Here is a 19,011-nt window from a genome sequence, read left to right on the forward strand (position 1 = left end):
TCTGTGTTCTCTTGGCTTGTTTGGCCATTTTATTGTTATCGTATGTGCCGAACTGATGTTTTTATTCAGAACAGTATTTTGTTTTTGTAAAGAAGTCATGTATTTGTTTTATGTAAGACATACTGTTACAGGTATTTAGATAATCCCAGGAGTTCAATAACAATTAAATGTTCTCATCAAATGTAACATTCACACAACATAGGTTAGGTTACAGAAGTCTTGTTTATAGCTTGCTTATGAAATATGGCCTACTACCAACTTCAGTTTCAAACTGCATGCAGTAATTGAGAGATATGAAGATCCGCAGCCATTTATTATAGGATGTTTACTCACTGTAAATAATCAGGGCAAGATAAAAAATGGTAAATGTAATGCTCAAGGATGTAAACATGACATACAGTAATATCTAGGTGGTGGCATTCCCCCCTTGAAGAATTAATTTAATTCCCATGGAGAAAATTCAAAAGTTGTTATACTTTAGTATTGATTGAGATGACAGCGGTATTACATGAAGGCATTGTGTAAAATGTTTTTAACAGATCAAAAGACAGAATTAGGGCGCATTCACAAAGAAAACAGGTTATTTTTTATTGATGTGGTATACACTAGTAGATTAATATTATTTATATATTTTCCAATTCCAGAATAAAGAGACCAAGGGCTATATATTGTGCCACCCCTTAACCCTTATCTCTAAACTATATTAAAAAACCTTTTAAAATAGTTTAAATAGCCGATCTACAAGCTCACAATGTCTCCATGTAGATTGGCTAGTTGAACTATTTTTTTTAAATGTTTTTCAAAATAGTAAAAAATGGCAAATAAGTTTAGGGATAAGGGTGGCGCAAGATGGAGCCCTAAATCCATATTCCTTATCCATTTGGATGTTTGATTCTCTATTCTAGACAGTTAGTAGAGAGCTCCATCCTGGTTTATTGTTTGATTCTCTATTCTAGACAGTTAGTAGAGAGCTCCATCCTGGTTTATTGTACTGCAAAAGAAGGAGAACCTCTCCAGGAAAGATCAATATCTTCACCATAAAGAGACCACTCTTCAATATTGAGGGAGCTGTCCATTCACAGTTTGACTACAATATCTGGTACATAGTGAGTGACTGAACTAAATTATCAAAACATTTCCACCTCCATTTGCAAATGTAAATGCCGTTCTTTGAATTATTTCTTCAAGAAGAAGATATATAATTGTTACTGATCACAACTGTTCGTTGTAAAATGTAAATTTATATGTTGAATGTTGCATTGAAATAAATTCTTAATTTAAATAATATTGCGCTCATAGATGTGATGTATTTCGTGTACGAACTGAACTCCGTTAATTCCATATGTTGATCTGACCTCATCAAACCCTGTACACTCAAGACACGCTCCATATATGGCCAGTACAGAATTCATTCCATATGTTGATCTGACCTCATCAAACCCTTAGATCTCCATATGGAGCCGACCTGTTCTCAGCGCCGTCGCTACGTATACGCACTGCGAGTAGGGCAACACGCCGAGGGGGCAACAAAATGTGCCAAAAAGTAGGCCTAATAAGGAGCAGCCGCGTGTGTCCTTGCAAACGATCTGAATGAGGAAATGCAGCACTCTCGTTGGGAGGGGGGGCAGCACAAATATCCTACGAGTAGGGCAGACAAATAGTCAGCTACATCCCTGCCTGTTCTTCTATGGTTCTGACATTCCATATGTCGATCTGACCTCATCAAACCACCGCTCCATATATGGCACGTGTCATGGAGAAGACTGGATCATCACCTAGATTTGCATATATGGAGCCGGCCAGCAACTCTGCATCTGACCTCACTGACACCAGATTAACAGTTTAACTCCTGCTTCTTAACTGTGCCGTATTAAGAAGCTTTGTTGTTTCAGTTTCTTGCCCTCATGGCGTCTTACTAGTACAAGTAAGACGCGCAAACGCGTGAAGCGAACGCAGCTCGTGTGTGTGTGGTTGTGTGTGTGTGTGCTACAGCTGCGCCCTGTGTGTGTGTGTGTGTGTGTGTGTGTGTGTGTGTGTGTGCGTGCGTGCGTGCGTGCCACAGCTGCGCCCTCTGGTGGCGGGCCGGTGGTGTAACAGCGTGACAGTAACAGCGTGACACACACACACACACAGACACTCAGCCCCTGCTGTCATAGTAAGTGGCTCACTGCGTTCGCAATAATCCAGTTTTAATTACTATGCATTGCATAACTATGCAGGTGTGTCTCTTCAACACTAGAGGACAGCAGAGGGTCATTTATGTAGTGACTGAATGACTGAAAAACATCGATCTGATTAAATGATGGATTTTTTAACATAGGATATTCACAGAATATTTAGAGAAAGCATGGGACAAACGTGACATATATGTGATGTACATTTATTTCTGTTTTGTTTTTGTTTTAACCAAATATCTTGTGTAGTTTCGGTGTGGGAAGTGAATGTGATATTGTTTATTTATGTTTTTGGTGTCTTATAATCCCGTAGGGGATGGGTCTTTACGACAAGACACGAAAATAAAGATTAATTAATTAATTCACACACACACACACACACACACACACACACACACAACACAATTATTTTTACAATGGAGGACCAGGATCTTAGGCCATGATGTGACATTAATTTCCTCCAGAGCAGCAGAGCAGGTGTTTATCCATCAGTGTGGTTTGACCACTACGCCGTCTTCTCTAGTAGTCTACTACATTGTTTTGCTACACAGTAAAATGTTCAGTGTTAACTGAGCTCTGAGATTGTAGAATAGCAATACCAGAATTGTAGTGATCTCTGTAACACTAACACATGGTCTGTCTCACTTGCAATTGTTCTTGGTTTAAGGATGATCTATTTCTTTGGTTATTGCAAAAATAATGATATTTAGATTTTGGTTTATTGTCACATTTACATTACCCAACTCCTATTAGTTAATTACTTAAGTAATTTATAACATTTTGCCTATAGGTTTTAGTTTTGTTTGTTTTTTGTACAAGTTGTAGTTGACTTTTTGCCATTGTTCACTCAGCTGGCAAGACAAATTTGAATGTATTCTTGCCTCTGTGTTTGAGTCTGCACTTGGGTTCACCTAACAGCCTAACAATCACACTTTTGATTATGGACCTTGATTAGCCTTTATATAAAAAGTTAACCAATAACAACACATAAGACTACTTGTACCATGTATGCACTTACATTTTCAGTTTTATCTTGAACACACCACAACAAATGGCAAGCAAGTGATATGGCTTTTCAGTTTTCAGTTTCATTTTACTGTACCTGTTTGGTTTATCTTTTTTTTTCCCTGCACAGATGTCATTTCATGCCTGTCTACATAAGGAGAAACAACAAAATATTTAATTTCCCATGATGCCACAGACGGTTTAATACAAATTCATATTCATCATTCGTTTAAGTACAATGCATCTCCTTGTTTCTTCAATTTCAATGGTAACATGCAGGTATAGTATTATTGTATGGTTGTTTGTTGTTACTCTATGCGACATGGTCTATTGTTAGTGTCCTGCAAATATCCCCATCTGTATCAAACTGTTTCACTGCAAGATTATTAGGTTTTTGCTAGCTTGCTTTTACCAGCAAAACATATAGCATATTGCATTGCTAGATGCTGTACAATTAAAACTGGAAACAAATTGGTTAGTTACCAGAAAAAGTTTCACATGGTTAGAATAGAAATTAAGCTCATTTTCATGCATCTACTGTAATCACCTTTGTTTCATCTAGTGCAGTGTCACTTTCTTTTTAGTAACATCTCAATTCTTTTTTTAATCTAATGTATTCCAAGATTGCCTTATTAGTGTGACATTTGATAAGGCTTCATATTTCCTATGCTTCTGCACTCGTTTGCTGTGAAAAATGAACAGCAAATGGTCACACTATACCTGTTATAGCGATACAAATGGAGAGAATAACATCATGGGAATCCAGCAACAAACAAAGGCCATGTAAGTTATTTGAATTTAAGTAAATCACTTCAGATTTTATGCTCTATCCATAAGCAAAAAAATACAGTAATAAAAAACAAATATAAAAACAATGTTCCAGATGTTTTTCTAGAGATATTTACGCTGGATGTGTGACAGGAAAGAGAGAGGCGATGACATGCAACATAGAGCAGGGACTTGGAGCCCACTGCATCCTTAGTGGTTCACACATGAGTCTGGTCAGCCACACTGTGCCCCCATGGTCAGACTGAGGGTCAAGTTCACATTGATCCATAATCCTTTCTGGTAGTGTTGATAATGGAAGCAATGCTATTGGGTCTTGTGAGGTTACAGTAGGTGATGTATTGCCTGGCTGATGAGGAAAATGAGAACAGAGAAAAAGCAATTACAGTATAATGTAATCACTTTTGTCGTGATTCTGAAAGGTTGATATGGTAGATTGCAGATTGCAGAATGTATACCTTACCGGCTCTCAAATAAAACTACACAAGAGCAAAATGATTTCTAACAACAATAATAGAAAACAATAATGTAAGAACAACAATGAAAGTAGTAACAGTAAAAAAAAAATCACTAATACCATATGTATTATGTACAGTTGTCATAGCACACTTTGAATTGCTTTTGAAGGTGTTGTGTGCATGGTTCTACAAATCTATCTCTCTCTCTCTCTCTCTCTCTTTCTTTAAAAGATAATCTGGAATTGTCAGACTTAAGTGACGATTGTCTCGAAAGGCTATAAGTAAAGCCGAAAGGCTATAAGTATAACAGGCAGTTTTTTTTTACCGATGACTGCACTGATCGAGTGTAAAACTTTATGTTCACTCCCTAGGGGCCAACGAAAAACCTTCGCCCAGCCCTTTATAGCGCCACCAGGAGGCCAACTTATGTAGTGTAGCATACAAGAGTAGTGTACAATAATACTCTGTTCACCTAAACGTTTTTCATGAGCCCTAAGGTGATGGAAGACATATAAGCGAACATGCTTTATACTCAGGTAAATACATTCTAAAGAAACTGCTCTAAGATTTGAGCGACAGTTTCCTAAAGGTTATTAATGAGTTATCAATGACCAACCTGCGGTGTCTGCCTTGTCTCACTGCTCCCTCTAGTGGGGAGGTTTAGCAAGTAAAGTGTAAAGTACATTAGTGGAATCCTTGGTGTCTTTCTTGCAACCCAGAGACATGTTGGTTACTTGCACCTGGTCCACACTGAAACAACACACATGCACACGCACACAGGAAACTGTATGATGAGAAGTACAGACAGAAAACCTGCTAAATAGGCATGAGCTGCCTAGCTGTTATATTAGAGAGAGAGAGAGAGAGAGAGAGAGAGAGAGAGAGAGAGAGAGAGAGGGGTACGTAAAGACAGACAGACTGACAGAGAGACACCGAGATATACAGAGAGATACAGCAGAGTAGAGAATACAGATAAAGAGTAGAGGAGTTCACCTGGGAATCTTGGAGTAGTGAACGGTTATGTAGCTGGGGGTGGAGCTCTTGGTCTCTGCTTCTGTGATTGGTGGAGCATCCTTCAATGGAACAATGGCAGGATGGGGGCTCTCACACACCTCCTCTGGCTCCTCCTCCTACACGCACGCACGCACACACACACACACACACACACACACACACACACACACACACACACACACACACACACACACACACACACACACACACACACACACACACACACACACACACACACACACACACACACACACACACACACACACACACAGGCAAACCTGCAATCATTATCTTTAAAGGAAAACAAATGTTGATATAGTTATATATTTTATATTTCAGCTATTTGAAATGAGCCAATCCACCTGCTGTGATGTATTGTGAGTTCGAGCTACTACTTTCAAAACATTTAGAAATACATTTGAACAACACAAAGCTTCTTGTGTGTGTGTGTGTGTGTGTGTGTGTGTGTGTGTGTGTGTGCGTGTGTAAGATCCATTACGCACTGGTATGTCAGACATCTTGCCCGTTCTCATCTGGAAGGTCTGCTGGGCTGACTCATAGAACAAGGTGTCAGCTGTCATTGACGGACGCTGGGGGTCACACGACGCGCACACGCACACGCACACGCACACGCACACGCACACACACACACACACACACACACACACACACACAGACATTCTGAATAATGAATATGTGGCGATGGATACTGCACTTCAGTCAAAATGCTGATCCCTGACTGTACCTTCTTAGTGTCCTCCATCATCTCCATGTCCACTCTGTGCATGTTCTTACTGTGGAGAGACAGAGATCATCTTCATGGTTAAATGGTGACATGTCTGGAAATAAAATATACATTTCTGTTTGCCTTTCAAACTAAATTGTGAGCTTGTAGATCTGCTATTTCCACTATTTTTGAAAATGTTTGAAAATATATGAACATTTCATGACGATTATGCAAAATTACTGTGATTATCTCAAATAACTACGACCAAGTGATTATGTAATAATTGTGACAGGCTTTGTGTTTGTGAAATGAGGTTGGTGACAACAGTTTAACCAAATATTGTTCATTTAGAAAGGTAGTCCATCCCGATTGGAGTCACACGGAGGCGACATGAAACACAATTCCTATAACTGGTCTCTTAAGCGTCATCAGACGGAACATCTTGTGAAAAAAATTAATTTTAATATGACAATCTTGGCAATATTGTGTGGCTTGTGACGATCAGGTCCAATATTTAGTTCAGTGACCATGGGGCTAAAGAATGGTTCAGAAGCTGCGTTCACGTTCACTCTTCCATTGCGATTAATAGACTCCAACCCATGCTTCCCGCCTCCTAAAAAGGCTGCCACCTACGCCACGCAGATACTGGAAGTAAACCTCCGGTCTTGCTATTTACGTCTGAGGTATGACGTTGTGACAAGGAAGTGACATGCTGTGCACTGTGTTGTATGGTACAGTACTTCCTGTGTTGTATGGCACAGTACGTCCTGTGTTGTATGGTACAGTACTTCCTGTGTTGTATGGTACAGTACTTCCTGTGTTGTATGGTACAGTACTTCCTGTGTTGTATGGTACAGTACTTCCTGTGTTGTATGGTACAGTACTTCCTGTGTTGTATGGCACAGTACTTCCTGTGTTGTATGGTACAGTACTTCCTGTGTTGTATGGTACAGTACTTCCTGTCACCTGATCATGATGGCCACAGTAAGGGTGATGAGTCCTGCAGAGACGCCCACTGCCGATGCCAGGGCGATGACCTTCAGACGACCTGCAAACCACACAAATCACACTTATTACAATTGCGTACAGTATATAGTTGCTGTCGGGCAGAAACCTTTTATCTCCATATTTTTATATTCAAAATAGCAGAGCTACAAGCTCAAAACGCTGAACGAAGCCATGAATTTTGAACTTGTAGATGGGCCATTTTTGCAATGTTTTTATTTGAATCTTGAAAAGTAACAGTTTGTCTTAGTGATGTTGGTGATTTACAGTAAATAATGATAACATTAAAAATATTTAGGCTACACATAAGTTCTTAATAGAGAACTATCTAACCGATGCTAGATTTAATATAGAGAGTATTGATATGGGTAAACTAAATAAATAAATAATAAAGCAATCAATTATTGCACTTGTTGGATTATGTATATAGAAGGTAATAGTATTACAATGTAAACAATATACATTACATTACAGTTGTTTATATTATGTAAACAAGGGTATACATTGCATGTCACATTTTTTGTATTATGTACAGAGATGTTAATAGAAATACAGTATTATTATAGCTTACATTTGTGTGGGCTATTGTGTAAACAGAGGGTATATACATTACACATCAGATTTCTTAGAATTATGTTGACAGTAGGTAACAGTATTTACACTGCATTTCTTTGTATTATGTACGAGGTGAGAGTAGCACTAGCTGTTTTGTTTGTGATGTTTTCTTTAGGATAATGGTCAACAAACAAGAGACAAAATGAAGGAGAGAGTAGACAACAATATGATAGATGTGGATGTGGTCAGAATGAATGAATGGTTAGTAAAGAATGGGTAGGCTGCAAGAAGAAAATAATGGGTAGGCTGCAAGAAGAAAAACATAGAAAAAGAGAAAATATCAAAGAAAAGGAGAAAGAGAAGATAATTGGCAGATTAGAATGAGAGCACAGTCATAGATGCAGCATCATGAGCCAGACGTCTAGACTTCTCCAATGTATTTAAAAACCCGTCTGCAGTTCCTCAGTTGAGTAATTTCCACAACACTTCATCTGCTCACTCCACTCTTTCTTACAGCGAGAGTGCTTCATGTGACTCATAATGACTCACAGAATAAAGCACACACATTTGCAGGCCATAAGACCGTGCACAGTGAATAGACGTCTCACCGCTCAGCACTTTGCTCAAATGCCACTGACGTAAATGACGTAAAGACATGGCTGCAACAGATTATACTACACCACTGTAGCAATATCTGATTGCATTAAACAACGTTAAACAATGTTAAGCTCACTTTGCCTCTAATACTCCCTTTTGCCATCTATAATGACATGCCCAAAATAGGGGTGCCCAGTTAAGACTAAATGTATACTTTGTTGTATGACTTCACGTCATGTTCTTCTGTTGAAAATCTAATCTTTTTGGTAAGCAATGCTGTATAAATAAGTATAATTAAAGGTAAGTACTTATACTGTAGGTATGATACTGTATAAATTAGGTCTTATTCACACATAAAATGAGCGGATGGTTGGTTATCCATACCTCTGACTCGTACAGTGAGAACAGGAGAACTGTGGACCCCAAAGCGATTCCTAGCTTCACAGTAGTAGCGACCACTCTCTGAAGGACCCACCTCTGAGACGGTATAGATGGGACCAGACTTGGTAGCCCAGCCTGGAACACAACAGCACAATAAGCGTTCACTACTGCAAAATGAACAGAGCAATGTGGACAGGCAGAGAGACATAAAATGTCTCCTGTACCCCATAACATATAACAACACTCTTGGAATATGTTATGGGGTTCATCACTCAAAATTATCATTGTAGTTTGACTACATTTTGTGGAAATTTCAACCAGAAGATTTGGCTGTTTCAAGAGCTCCATATCATGCCTTGCCTTTATCGTGAATATACTATTTCCACAGATATGGAGCCACATTCTTATACATAGATAGATCAGTGATTCTCCACAAATGGAACCAAATGGACCCGTATGGACCGCCGGAGGCCCCCGAATGCCATGTCGAGGACCAATGATAGAGACTACGTATGAAGCGCTCCATATTACCAACCTTGAGCAGAGGCTCCATCCAGTGTTTGTCGGTGCCAGGTGAAGTTGTCCACAGCTGGATTAGCCTGACTGCTGCAGGTCAAGGTCAAAGGTCGTCCAGCATCCACCACACCGGAGGGACGAGCCAGAACTGAAGTGTTCTTAGGGGGGTCTGCGGAGGAGGAAGTTCACACATGAGTTGGTCACAACGCTACAAAGTAAAATCCATGTAAACGGGAGTCCAATGATCCTCCTCATAAAGTTAAAACGCTTTAATACCAGGCTTATTCATAATGGAACAGTTCAAATAAGCCAACGTGTTTCTGTCCAAACATTTTTTATTTTTCATATTTTGGGGGGTATACAGTAATTTGTGTTTTATATAAGCACATACTACAGTAGGGGTTCATGTAATGTGAGGTCAGATATGTTATAGGACAGGATAAAGAGACAATATGAGGAGAAAAGGGGAGGAGTAGATAACTAAGGAGGAAAGCTGAGGAGCTGAGGAGGCCTGGCAGACAGAGGGCATTGGTATTGTACTGTAGGTATCATTTATCAGGCAAAGGAGACCGTTCACCTCACCTTAAACAACACCACACAACTTGATGCAACAGCACAGCACAGCACAGCACAGCACAACGCAACGCAACGCAACGCATCACAACACAACACAACACAACACAACACAACACAACACAACACAACACAACACAACACAACACAACACAACACACCAAACCAAACCACACAATTCTAAATATATTTCTGTAATATAAAGATATACTCACATAGACACACACAGGCACATATGTACTGTACGCACATACACACACAAACACTAGTACTTACATAGTACAGTAAGTGCAGCAATAGGGGAGGTTTGGTATCCCAGTCGGTTCCATGCAGTACAGTAGTACTGACCAGCATGCTGAGAACGCACCGATGGGATGGACACATTCTGGAAGGTTTGGACCAAAGGCCACACCTGATCACCTAGGATACGATGCCACGCATACCTGTATCAGGGAGGATGAGGATGGTGATGGCCATGAACTGCTATGCTTAAAGAATACATTTACATAGATATACTGTATGTGATGGAGACCAGTGGGTTGCAGACCTGTGAGGGTCAATTTGGAACCCTGAGGGTGCCTGGACCCCACTTTGAGACCCACTGAGATAGATGATGATGAGATAAAATAAACAATATAAAATCCATAATTTATATCATCATTATATCATTACAAAATCTCCAAATCCATATGAGTTTGTATTTTCTATTGACTTATTGACAGAACCCTGCTGATATGAACCAAGGTGAACTCTCTGTACCTGTTGATGGGAGGGTGGGCGTGGCTGACACAGCTGAGGTTGACATGCGCTCCCTCTCTGATGTCACCAGGAGGACTGACCTTCACACGTGTGTTCTTAGGAGAATCTACAGAGACACAAAGAGCAATGCTTCTCTTTCTCCTTGACAAGCAAACATAGTGATGATGAGAGTAATGTCATGTAATATCAGTCAGTCAGTCAGGTATGCCTGCGTACGACGTACTGCACCGCATAATAGAGAAGGGTTTATGTGATTAAAGGGAAGTCACAAGAGACATTGGGGTCAACGCGCTACAAGACAGTGAGTGTTTCATCATGATAACTGAAAACAGCAGCAACCAGTTAAGAAAAGGTCTAAACACTGAGAATGTTGGGAAGTGTTAAGTATCACTTCCTAAGTTCCTGCTCATTCAATGTGACAGAATTATGACTGGTATTGAAATAGAAACAACCAGACACAACTGTTGGCCTTAGTATGATCTACAGCAGTGGCCCTGGACCACACTTTGAGAACCACTGATCTAAAGAGATCAGTTTCACAGGCGTCTTTCACCAAAGTGAAAATCATAGTCTCTTTACTAGGCTTACCATACGTCCTCTTTTGCCCGGACAAGTCCTCTTTTGGGGGACTGTCCGGGCTGTCCGGGGGGGGTTTATAAATTCCTTCAAATGTCTGGGGTTTTACACATATCTGTACGCTCACAGACCATTTAGACCAATGTGTATTACAATGCACGTTCAATGGTTCGTAGTGGAAAAACACTGTGGGAGACGGACTTTCAGCCCGAACCCCGGAATGTGTATTATTCATAACTGCATGTACGCTGACCGCACTGGTCCCGACAGCAGGTCAGAGAAAGGTTCGCTGCTGCTCCGCTGTCTGCGGATAGACTGTTGTGTTGTCTGCTCTCCGTGAGGAAAGCTTGAATTGCAAAAGAACTATCTCATCATTGACATGCAGAAAAAGTAGGCTACTTGTTTTCTTAGCTTTGTGACTGACCAATGAGATGCAGATTGTATTGTCTGCAAAGGAACTATGTGTCTGTCACAAATAAAAGTTCTGCCCATGTCAACAACACAGACAAGGCAGCTGTGCACGAGGCGAGTCCTTCTGCAAATTAAATTGACCGAATATTATTTTGTACAACCAAGCAAAGCATAAGATATGATGGTTTGGAGAATAGGCTGGACCCCCATAACTCTGAGAGTAAAACCAAATGGACCCATTTGGAGTCCCATTTGATTCCATTTGTACAGTATCCGAGTTAAAAGTTATAAAACGGTCCATTTGGTTCCATTTGTACACTCTCAGAGTTACAGACCAGTAAGGGTCCATTTGGGTCCATGTGTACACTCTCAGAGTTACAGACCTGTAAGGGTCCATTTGGGTCCATGTGTTACACTCTCAGTTACAGACCTATAATGGATCCATTTGGAACCCCCTCAAGGAACCATGAGGGTCCCTGGATCACACCTTTGAGAGCCACTGCTTTAAATAAATACATAACTAATATACAGCATATTTGATTAAATTTAGGAGCATAACTTTTTTTGTTATAGATTATTTTGCAATCTGAATTTAATTCAAACAGAACCGTGCACGCACGACACATGCACACGCACAACGTGCACATGCACACGCACATGCACGCGCGCATGTGTCCTCTTTTTGGTCATTCAGAATATGGTAACCCTATCTTTACCCCAGTGTGATATCTGCCCTCTAATGGCAAATGTTGCTAGATCCACCTACTAGCCACTCAATTTATTTTATACAACAGGTGTACTGTGTTGTCCTGATTAGGAGAAGCACACAGGTGCATGTGCTCATAAATTACGTATGTGCCCCCCTCACTACACCATCTCTTGTTGTGCAGATTTTTTCTTATGTCAGGAGATGCAGTTTCTGATTTATATGCAACTTTGTAGTGTGTATTTCATGCATAATTGATTTATTTTGACATGCTATGGTAGATTAGGATTGTTACTGTGTAAATTAGCTCAGTTCACAAGCTGAAATAAAGTATGAGAACCTCACATGTCACATTAAGTAGAAGTGGTCTGGAGCGGTCTGTGCCCAACGGGTTTCTGGCCACGCAGAAGTACTCTCCCCTGTCAGTGTATTTGACCCGAGAGAAATGGAGCTGAGGCCTAAAGCTGGCTGGGATGCTACCAATCTCCATGTCTGGAAAACAGAACACACACAGATCACAAAAGTTTAATTAAGCATAACCCAATAAAGTAGTAACCCCCCAAAACATAACAGGCTATTATGGCTATTGATCTTTATCTTTTTTTAAACAGGCTTTACATGGCGACTCTTAACCCATTGATGCCTGGTGCAACCTATACGTTGTTCTACCTTTGATGCCGGTGCACTCTCTGTGTCTCATCAGCTATTGCTATACATAACTATTTTAAAAAAAGAATGGAGGGAGCCCGGAGGGATGCTCTGATTGGTTCAGAAACGTCAGAGCCAGAGTTTCAAGATGAAACTTCAAAATAAAATGTCCACCATTTCCGTTTCCCTACACCTTTAAAGTCATTTTTTGTGTATGTTCCTCCCCACAATATACTGTCTGGATGCAGTGTTGAAGTAACACAGTAACATTTATTGTCACTGAGTTTAGTTATTTTAACATGCAACATGACTGTGGGAACCTTTGAACCATGCGTAGCTCTCCACAGGTGGAGCAGCATCACTGCTGCAGGTCAGAGTCATTGATCCGCCCTCTGACACCTCTCCTACTGGGGACACCATGATAGAGGTGGAACGAGGTGCATCTGGGACACATGGTTAGAGTTACAGTAGTTAGAGTAAGTTCTAAAATTAATACTGTACCTGTAAGTTGCAGTAGAACATGGTGGAGTTGGTTTGTTGATGAATGCATTCATTCATCAAGACTGACTGTCCAAATACCGCTTAATATTGATACACGGGCATGATGTATGGTTCGTATACTGTAGAACAATAATTCAAGAAAATAAGAAATTCAAGAAAAATTTTAATCTAAATATTAGGATCTAACATTCTTCACATTTATGTTGAAGCAAACCGATGAATTCTGAACTATAGCCATGTATTCAGTATAAAATAAATCTCCCTTCTTTGTCAATTGATTGACTGACTGATTCATTGATTGATCACTTACGTCCCAGAGCCAGCGTTAGGACTGGGGACTGTACATTCTGATCACTTACGTCCCAGAGCCAGCGTTAGGACTGGGGACTGTACATTCTGATCACTTACGTCCCAGAGCCAGCGTTAGGACTGGGGACTGTACATTCTGATCACTTACGTCCCAGAGCCAGCGTTAGGACTGGGGACTGTACATTCTGCCGTGGGATTGGTCGGCAGGTGTAGGATCCAGCATGCTGTTGGTCAAAGCGGTTCACAATCATCCACTTCTCATAGGAGCCCAGGTTCAACCCATCTCTGTGTACAGTATGAAACATGTATAGCATGTCAAATGTATCATTTCTCTTCTTCTACATAACACTTTTCTGGTCAAGTAGACGCACGCACGCACGCACACACACACACACACACACACACACACACACACACACACACACACACACACACACACACACACACACACACACACACACACACACACACACACACACACACACACACACACACACACACACACACACACACACACACACACACACACACGCCTACCTGTACAGTGCTAGACTCCGTCCTGGAGCAGCACATCCACTGGCCTGGCAACCCAGAAACACAGTCTCTCCAAAGCCATACATATTGGCTGGCCTGGCTGGATGCACTTGGACCTGGAGGTCTGAACACAAACAAACACATACAGATGAATTATGGATATTTATCTAAAAAAAAAAGAATATAATACGCACATCACTTGGTTGAGGTGCTGGGTTGGAAAGTAACAGGAAGAAAAAGAATAAACCCACACACTCGTCTGCTCCAATGTAATTTATTAACAACGTCTCGAGCCAAGACTCTTCATCGGGTCTGGTTTTGTGAACAGCCTTGACTATTGTATTCTGCATTTAAACTGTAACTGAAGGGAAATTCAACCTACTTGTGACGGCCAGAGAGACAGTGTCAGGGGAGGTCCATCTTCCCTGGGGTTGATCCGTCTCGAACCTGAAGTGGTACTGGCCCGCATCACTGAGCTTAACGGCCCGGATCTGGACAGAGCAGCTGGAGTAGCTGCCTCCGATGTAGCTGGATGGAGCCCATGGGAGTTCTTTGTCATTTGTTTTGTCCCATTCAATCACATATCTATACATTTCAATGCAATTTATGTAATCTGTGTTTCTTTACTTATTCTTTCAAGGCCAAATGTTCTTGGACTGTCTACAGCAGTGGTTCTAAACCTATGGGTCCCCAGGGGGTCCCCACATTTTTTTTTTATTTTTTTTTTGGGGGGGGGGGTTGGTCCTCAGATGACAGTGAAGTGACCATTTAAGGACTTTTAAAACCTTTTTAATGAGAAGAAAAGGGTCCTGCACACTGTCTTCACTTATAGAGCAGTAGTTTTATTCAGATGACGTTTCGACCTCATCAGGTATCTCATGATTCGCATGTGGTTGCCGACACACCTGTCCTTGTAGGTGTGCACAAGGCTTTTCTCTACAAAGACCTTTTTAATACCTAATTCCTAATATAAGGAAAGAAAAGACAAAAAACATTACTGCATCAAAAGTAATCAACAAACTACTATAAAACTGGTGAAACATTGGTAAAAACAATAGCCAATCTACAAGCTCACACTCTCACATTGCGATTCCAAGTGCTTCTCAGGGTGGGGGGTCCCCAGTTCAAAAAGGATTATTTTGGGGGTCCCAGCCTGACAAGGCTGAGAACCACTGGTATCTACAGTACCTATTCATTCAGGATGTGTGCGCCTGTGTGTTTGTGTGTACATGTGTGCATCCCTATTGCATTGTGTATTACCGTGTGCGTCCGTGGTATGACAGGCTGATCAGACTTGGCTCAGAGTGGTGGGCAAACTCTCGTCGGCCCTCCGATGACACTCGGAACCACATGACCTGCTTCACTGTGTGGCCTGAAACCAATCAACAATTTACCCCATTTACATCCACAAATGCCTTCTAAAACAGTTAGTTCTCAAACCTTAAATCGTAATTCAAAATTATTAACACCTTCAAGGTTTTTCAAAAATGTTAAAAAATCTGCTGTTTTTGAATAACCAACGCAAAAACCTAAAATGACACAGATGCTTTCTCGGTTTTAATGATTTAAGCAATATTAAACGAGAGGGTGATCTTTAATGCACGCCTGCGGTTCCGAAAGGTATCGCAGAAGTGCATTAATGATGATAAAGAACACCCTTGAGTGTAATATTGCTGAAAATGTATATTTTTTCAATGACAGATGTAGTCACTACGATCACAAATGTCCCAAGAAACTAGCTAGCCTAGCCACCAAGTCTGCTGCGCTCTAAGAGAAAAGCACGGCTGAATTATTTGTTTTGATTAGCCGTTCCTATATCGTGGTTTAAGCACGGCTAGAAAGTGGTTTCAACCAATCAGATTGCTTCCTCAAAACGACCTGTTGTATAATAATAGTAGTATCTCTATTAGAAGTACAGTACTGTAGTACTGCCTATAGTGCTCAAAACCACCACAAAGGGTACAACCTATTTTGAGTAGTGGTAATTCATCAGTTTGTAAACCCAGGAGTGTACAAATGTAACCAAATGGATACACATATTTTATTGTGTAGGGTTAGGGTACCTGATGGATGGTCATAACGGCAGGGCAGGGTCACAGTTGTTCCTGCCCACACACAGATCTCCCTTCTAGAGAACGACACACTCCACCTGCTCTGAGCACCTGCAGCACACACACACACACACACACACACACACACACACACACACACACACACACACACACACACACACACACACACACACACACACAAAGTGGTCTCCTGTGCCAATTAGTTCTGCTGAAAAGTTTACTCTGATGAATGGTGATGTCACTGGGGTCAAATATGTGGTAAACAGCAGCTGTGTGTGTCCGTATGTATACATATCCATGTATGTATGCATATGTTCGCTTGAGTACAGCAATACCGCTGGGTGACTAAATTGGAGTTGAGCAGCATAGTATAGGAGATTACTGATTAGATTAAAGTAGTGCGCATTTCATTGGCTCAATCAGTGTTTACAAATGAGTTTTAGGTAAAGAGGAAAATAAAGAAAAACATGGTTACCATGAGAAAAAAAGTTCTACTCTGGTCCATGAGTGACACATAAAATGTAGCACAGATGATGATGATGATGATGATGAGACTTAATGTGGAGCATTGGTGTCCTGTGCTGCTCCTAACTGCCTGGCTGGCTGACTACCTTGCACAAAAGCCAATCAATACTTATAAATAACCTGAGCGTAAAGGCAAGGGCACCTGGCTACAGAACCTCACATGTACAGTATCACTGTATGACAGCTATCAAATTAGAATGAGTTAAATGCTCTCCATTGTGTAAACCGGAGTCATGTTTTTAGGTGAAATGGTCGTGAAGGGATGTAATTTGTGTCATTAAATCAGCCTGCTGTATGACTGTATGTCATGGCATTTAATATCATATGCACAGAGACGTATATAACAAACATACAGTATAGTGCTCCATTCAGTTCCAAATAATGACAAACTTGATTTAAACATGTGATGTGTTGAGTTTATTTTTATTTACCTGGTAAAGCTGCGAGGATGGTGCTCAGAACTAACACACCTGCCAACATCTCTGCTGATACGAGCGCAGTAATGGCACAGGATAAAAGGAGAACAACAGAGAGAGAGGAGACAAACAGAGACGAAGTGAAGTGAAACAATGTTCACCATTAAATAAATACCATTAAACTGATAAAATAAAGCACTCACCTGTCAAAATATCTTCATTAGCTCAATTCAGTCAAGCAGAATGTGATTTGTTGTGTGTGGAGGTTAATGTTTCCTTCTTTTTCTTTTTTTTATATAGGGATGAGACTTGCGCGGTGAGCAGAGCCGGCTACCCAGAGATGGGAGGAGGGAGGGGGGAGGAGGGAGAGGTGGAGGAGGGAGAGGGGGTGCGTGGCGAGAGAAGTAGCAGAGGTCTTAAGTTAAAGTTAGTCAAGTTATTTCAACATTACACCATCTTCAATCTTTTCCGTTTCCTCTTGCCAATTTCAGATCTTTTTCCACTTCTGTCACTCATTTGTAATAGCCATTTGATTACATCTCAGTCTCACTATTGAGTTACAGGTACGGATCAGCTGCATTTTATTTTAATGAAACACAAAGGTCAAATAAATTATATATCATAATAGCAAGAGAGATGGGGGAAGGGTGGAGAAGAAAGGGAAAATGCAAGTTAAGGAATAGCCTACTGGTATACTATATAGGCTACTTTAGATCAACCAATCTAAATTCAACCATATAACTTTGGATTATTGCAATTTAAAGTGATATTCTTAAAACCCCATAGTAATAATTTCTATAGAGTGTTTGTTCAGTAGGTCTGACCAGTTCTCCAGATCTTTAATAAACAGAAAATATATTTGGCCTACAGGTTGGGATACCCTACGGTACAAATTTCAAAGCACAATAAGTGACTGATAGGCCTACAAATGAGTGCCCCCTATTGGCCAGCTTTGTGGGCTGGCCCGTCGGAATGATGGGTGGACCCCCTGCAGGTTACGACTGACACAACAGGGAACCCAGCCTGGAGGTCTGTGCTCAGAGGAGATCTGTGCTCAGAGGAGGTCTGTGCTCAGAGGAGATCTGTGCTCAGAGGAGATCTGTGCTCAGAGGAGATCTGTGCTCAGATGAGCACACGTTTCTCCTGGAGGTATGCATTGATATTCTAAGTATTACATAGCCTATTGTTTTTATGGTGCTAACCGGTCCAATGTGTGGATAGTATGTCTGTCCCCTGTGACGCCATGTGGCATACATCATCATCATGATAAAGGGCACAGCTACTCACTTCACAAGTGTGATTTAAAAAAAGAACTCTGACAGGCTAAAAGGCCGGGAGTCGGGATTATGTTTTTGTCCCCGTCCATCTGTCAGGCAGACTGACTGACTGACCTGACTGACTGGTCTGTCTGTCCATGTGTCCATCTGTTTGTCAGGTCACAAAGATGCATTCATGAATAAAAAACTAACACAACAAAAGATCAAGAAAAGAAAATAAGCAAAACCACCCACCCATGCCAGACAAACAATGTCACGAAAAGCAGGGTAAATCATAATACTTAAAGCTTATCTGCGAATGCCGTTCACAGTTTTAGATATACTAAAAAGTTTGAGCCGATGGAGATGTGCTCTCAGAGGAGCACACGTTTCTAGTTGTACCTGCTGTGCGTTCATTGGCCATGGTTCCATTTCCATGGCAACGGTGTCACCGGCAGCACAGAAACACCCCAGAAGTTGATAGAAGCCAAATGCTTACTACTGGCA

The 19,011-nt window shown here is 40.9% G+C and overlaps 1 protein-coding gene across 1 annotated transcript; it reads right to left on the minus strand.

Moving 5' to 3' along the window:
• Positions 1–3,772: 3,772 nt before the first annotated feature.
• On the minus strand, positions 3,773–17,312 carry LOC310855342 (B-cell receptor CD22; the record flags this gene model as incomplete). Its single annotated transcript, XM_083760304.1, has 18 exons — positions 3,773–4,314; positions 5,040–5,173; positions 5,417–5,553; positions 5,941–6,027; positions 6,183–6,231; positions 7,131–7,212; positions 8,706–8,837; positions 9,238–9,387; positions 10,068–10,234; positions 10,551–10,656; positions 12,589–12,735; positions 13,212–13,334; positions 13,850–13,986; positions 14,239–14,359; positions 14,618–14,763; positions 15,496–15,607; positions 16,299–16,397; positions 17,264–17,312. The coding sequence occupies 17 exons, from the start codon at positions 17,310–17,312 to the stop codon at positions 5,071–5,073; spliced, it is 1,947 nt and encodes a 648-aa protein (XP_083616430.1). The 3' UTR covers positions 3,773–4,314; positions 5,040–5,070.
• Between the last annotated feature and the right edge of the window lie 1,699 nt (positions 17,313–19,011).

This window comes from Protomyctophum parallelum (assembly GCF_964188405.1).
Source record: "Protomyctophum parallelum genome assembly, chromosome: 3".
NCBI classification, from domain to species: domain Eukaryota; kingdom Metazoa; phylum Chordata; class Actinopteri; order Myctophiformes; family Myctophidae; genus Protomyctophum; species Protomyctophum parallelum.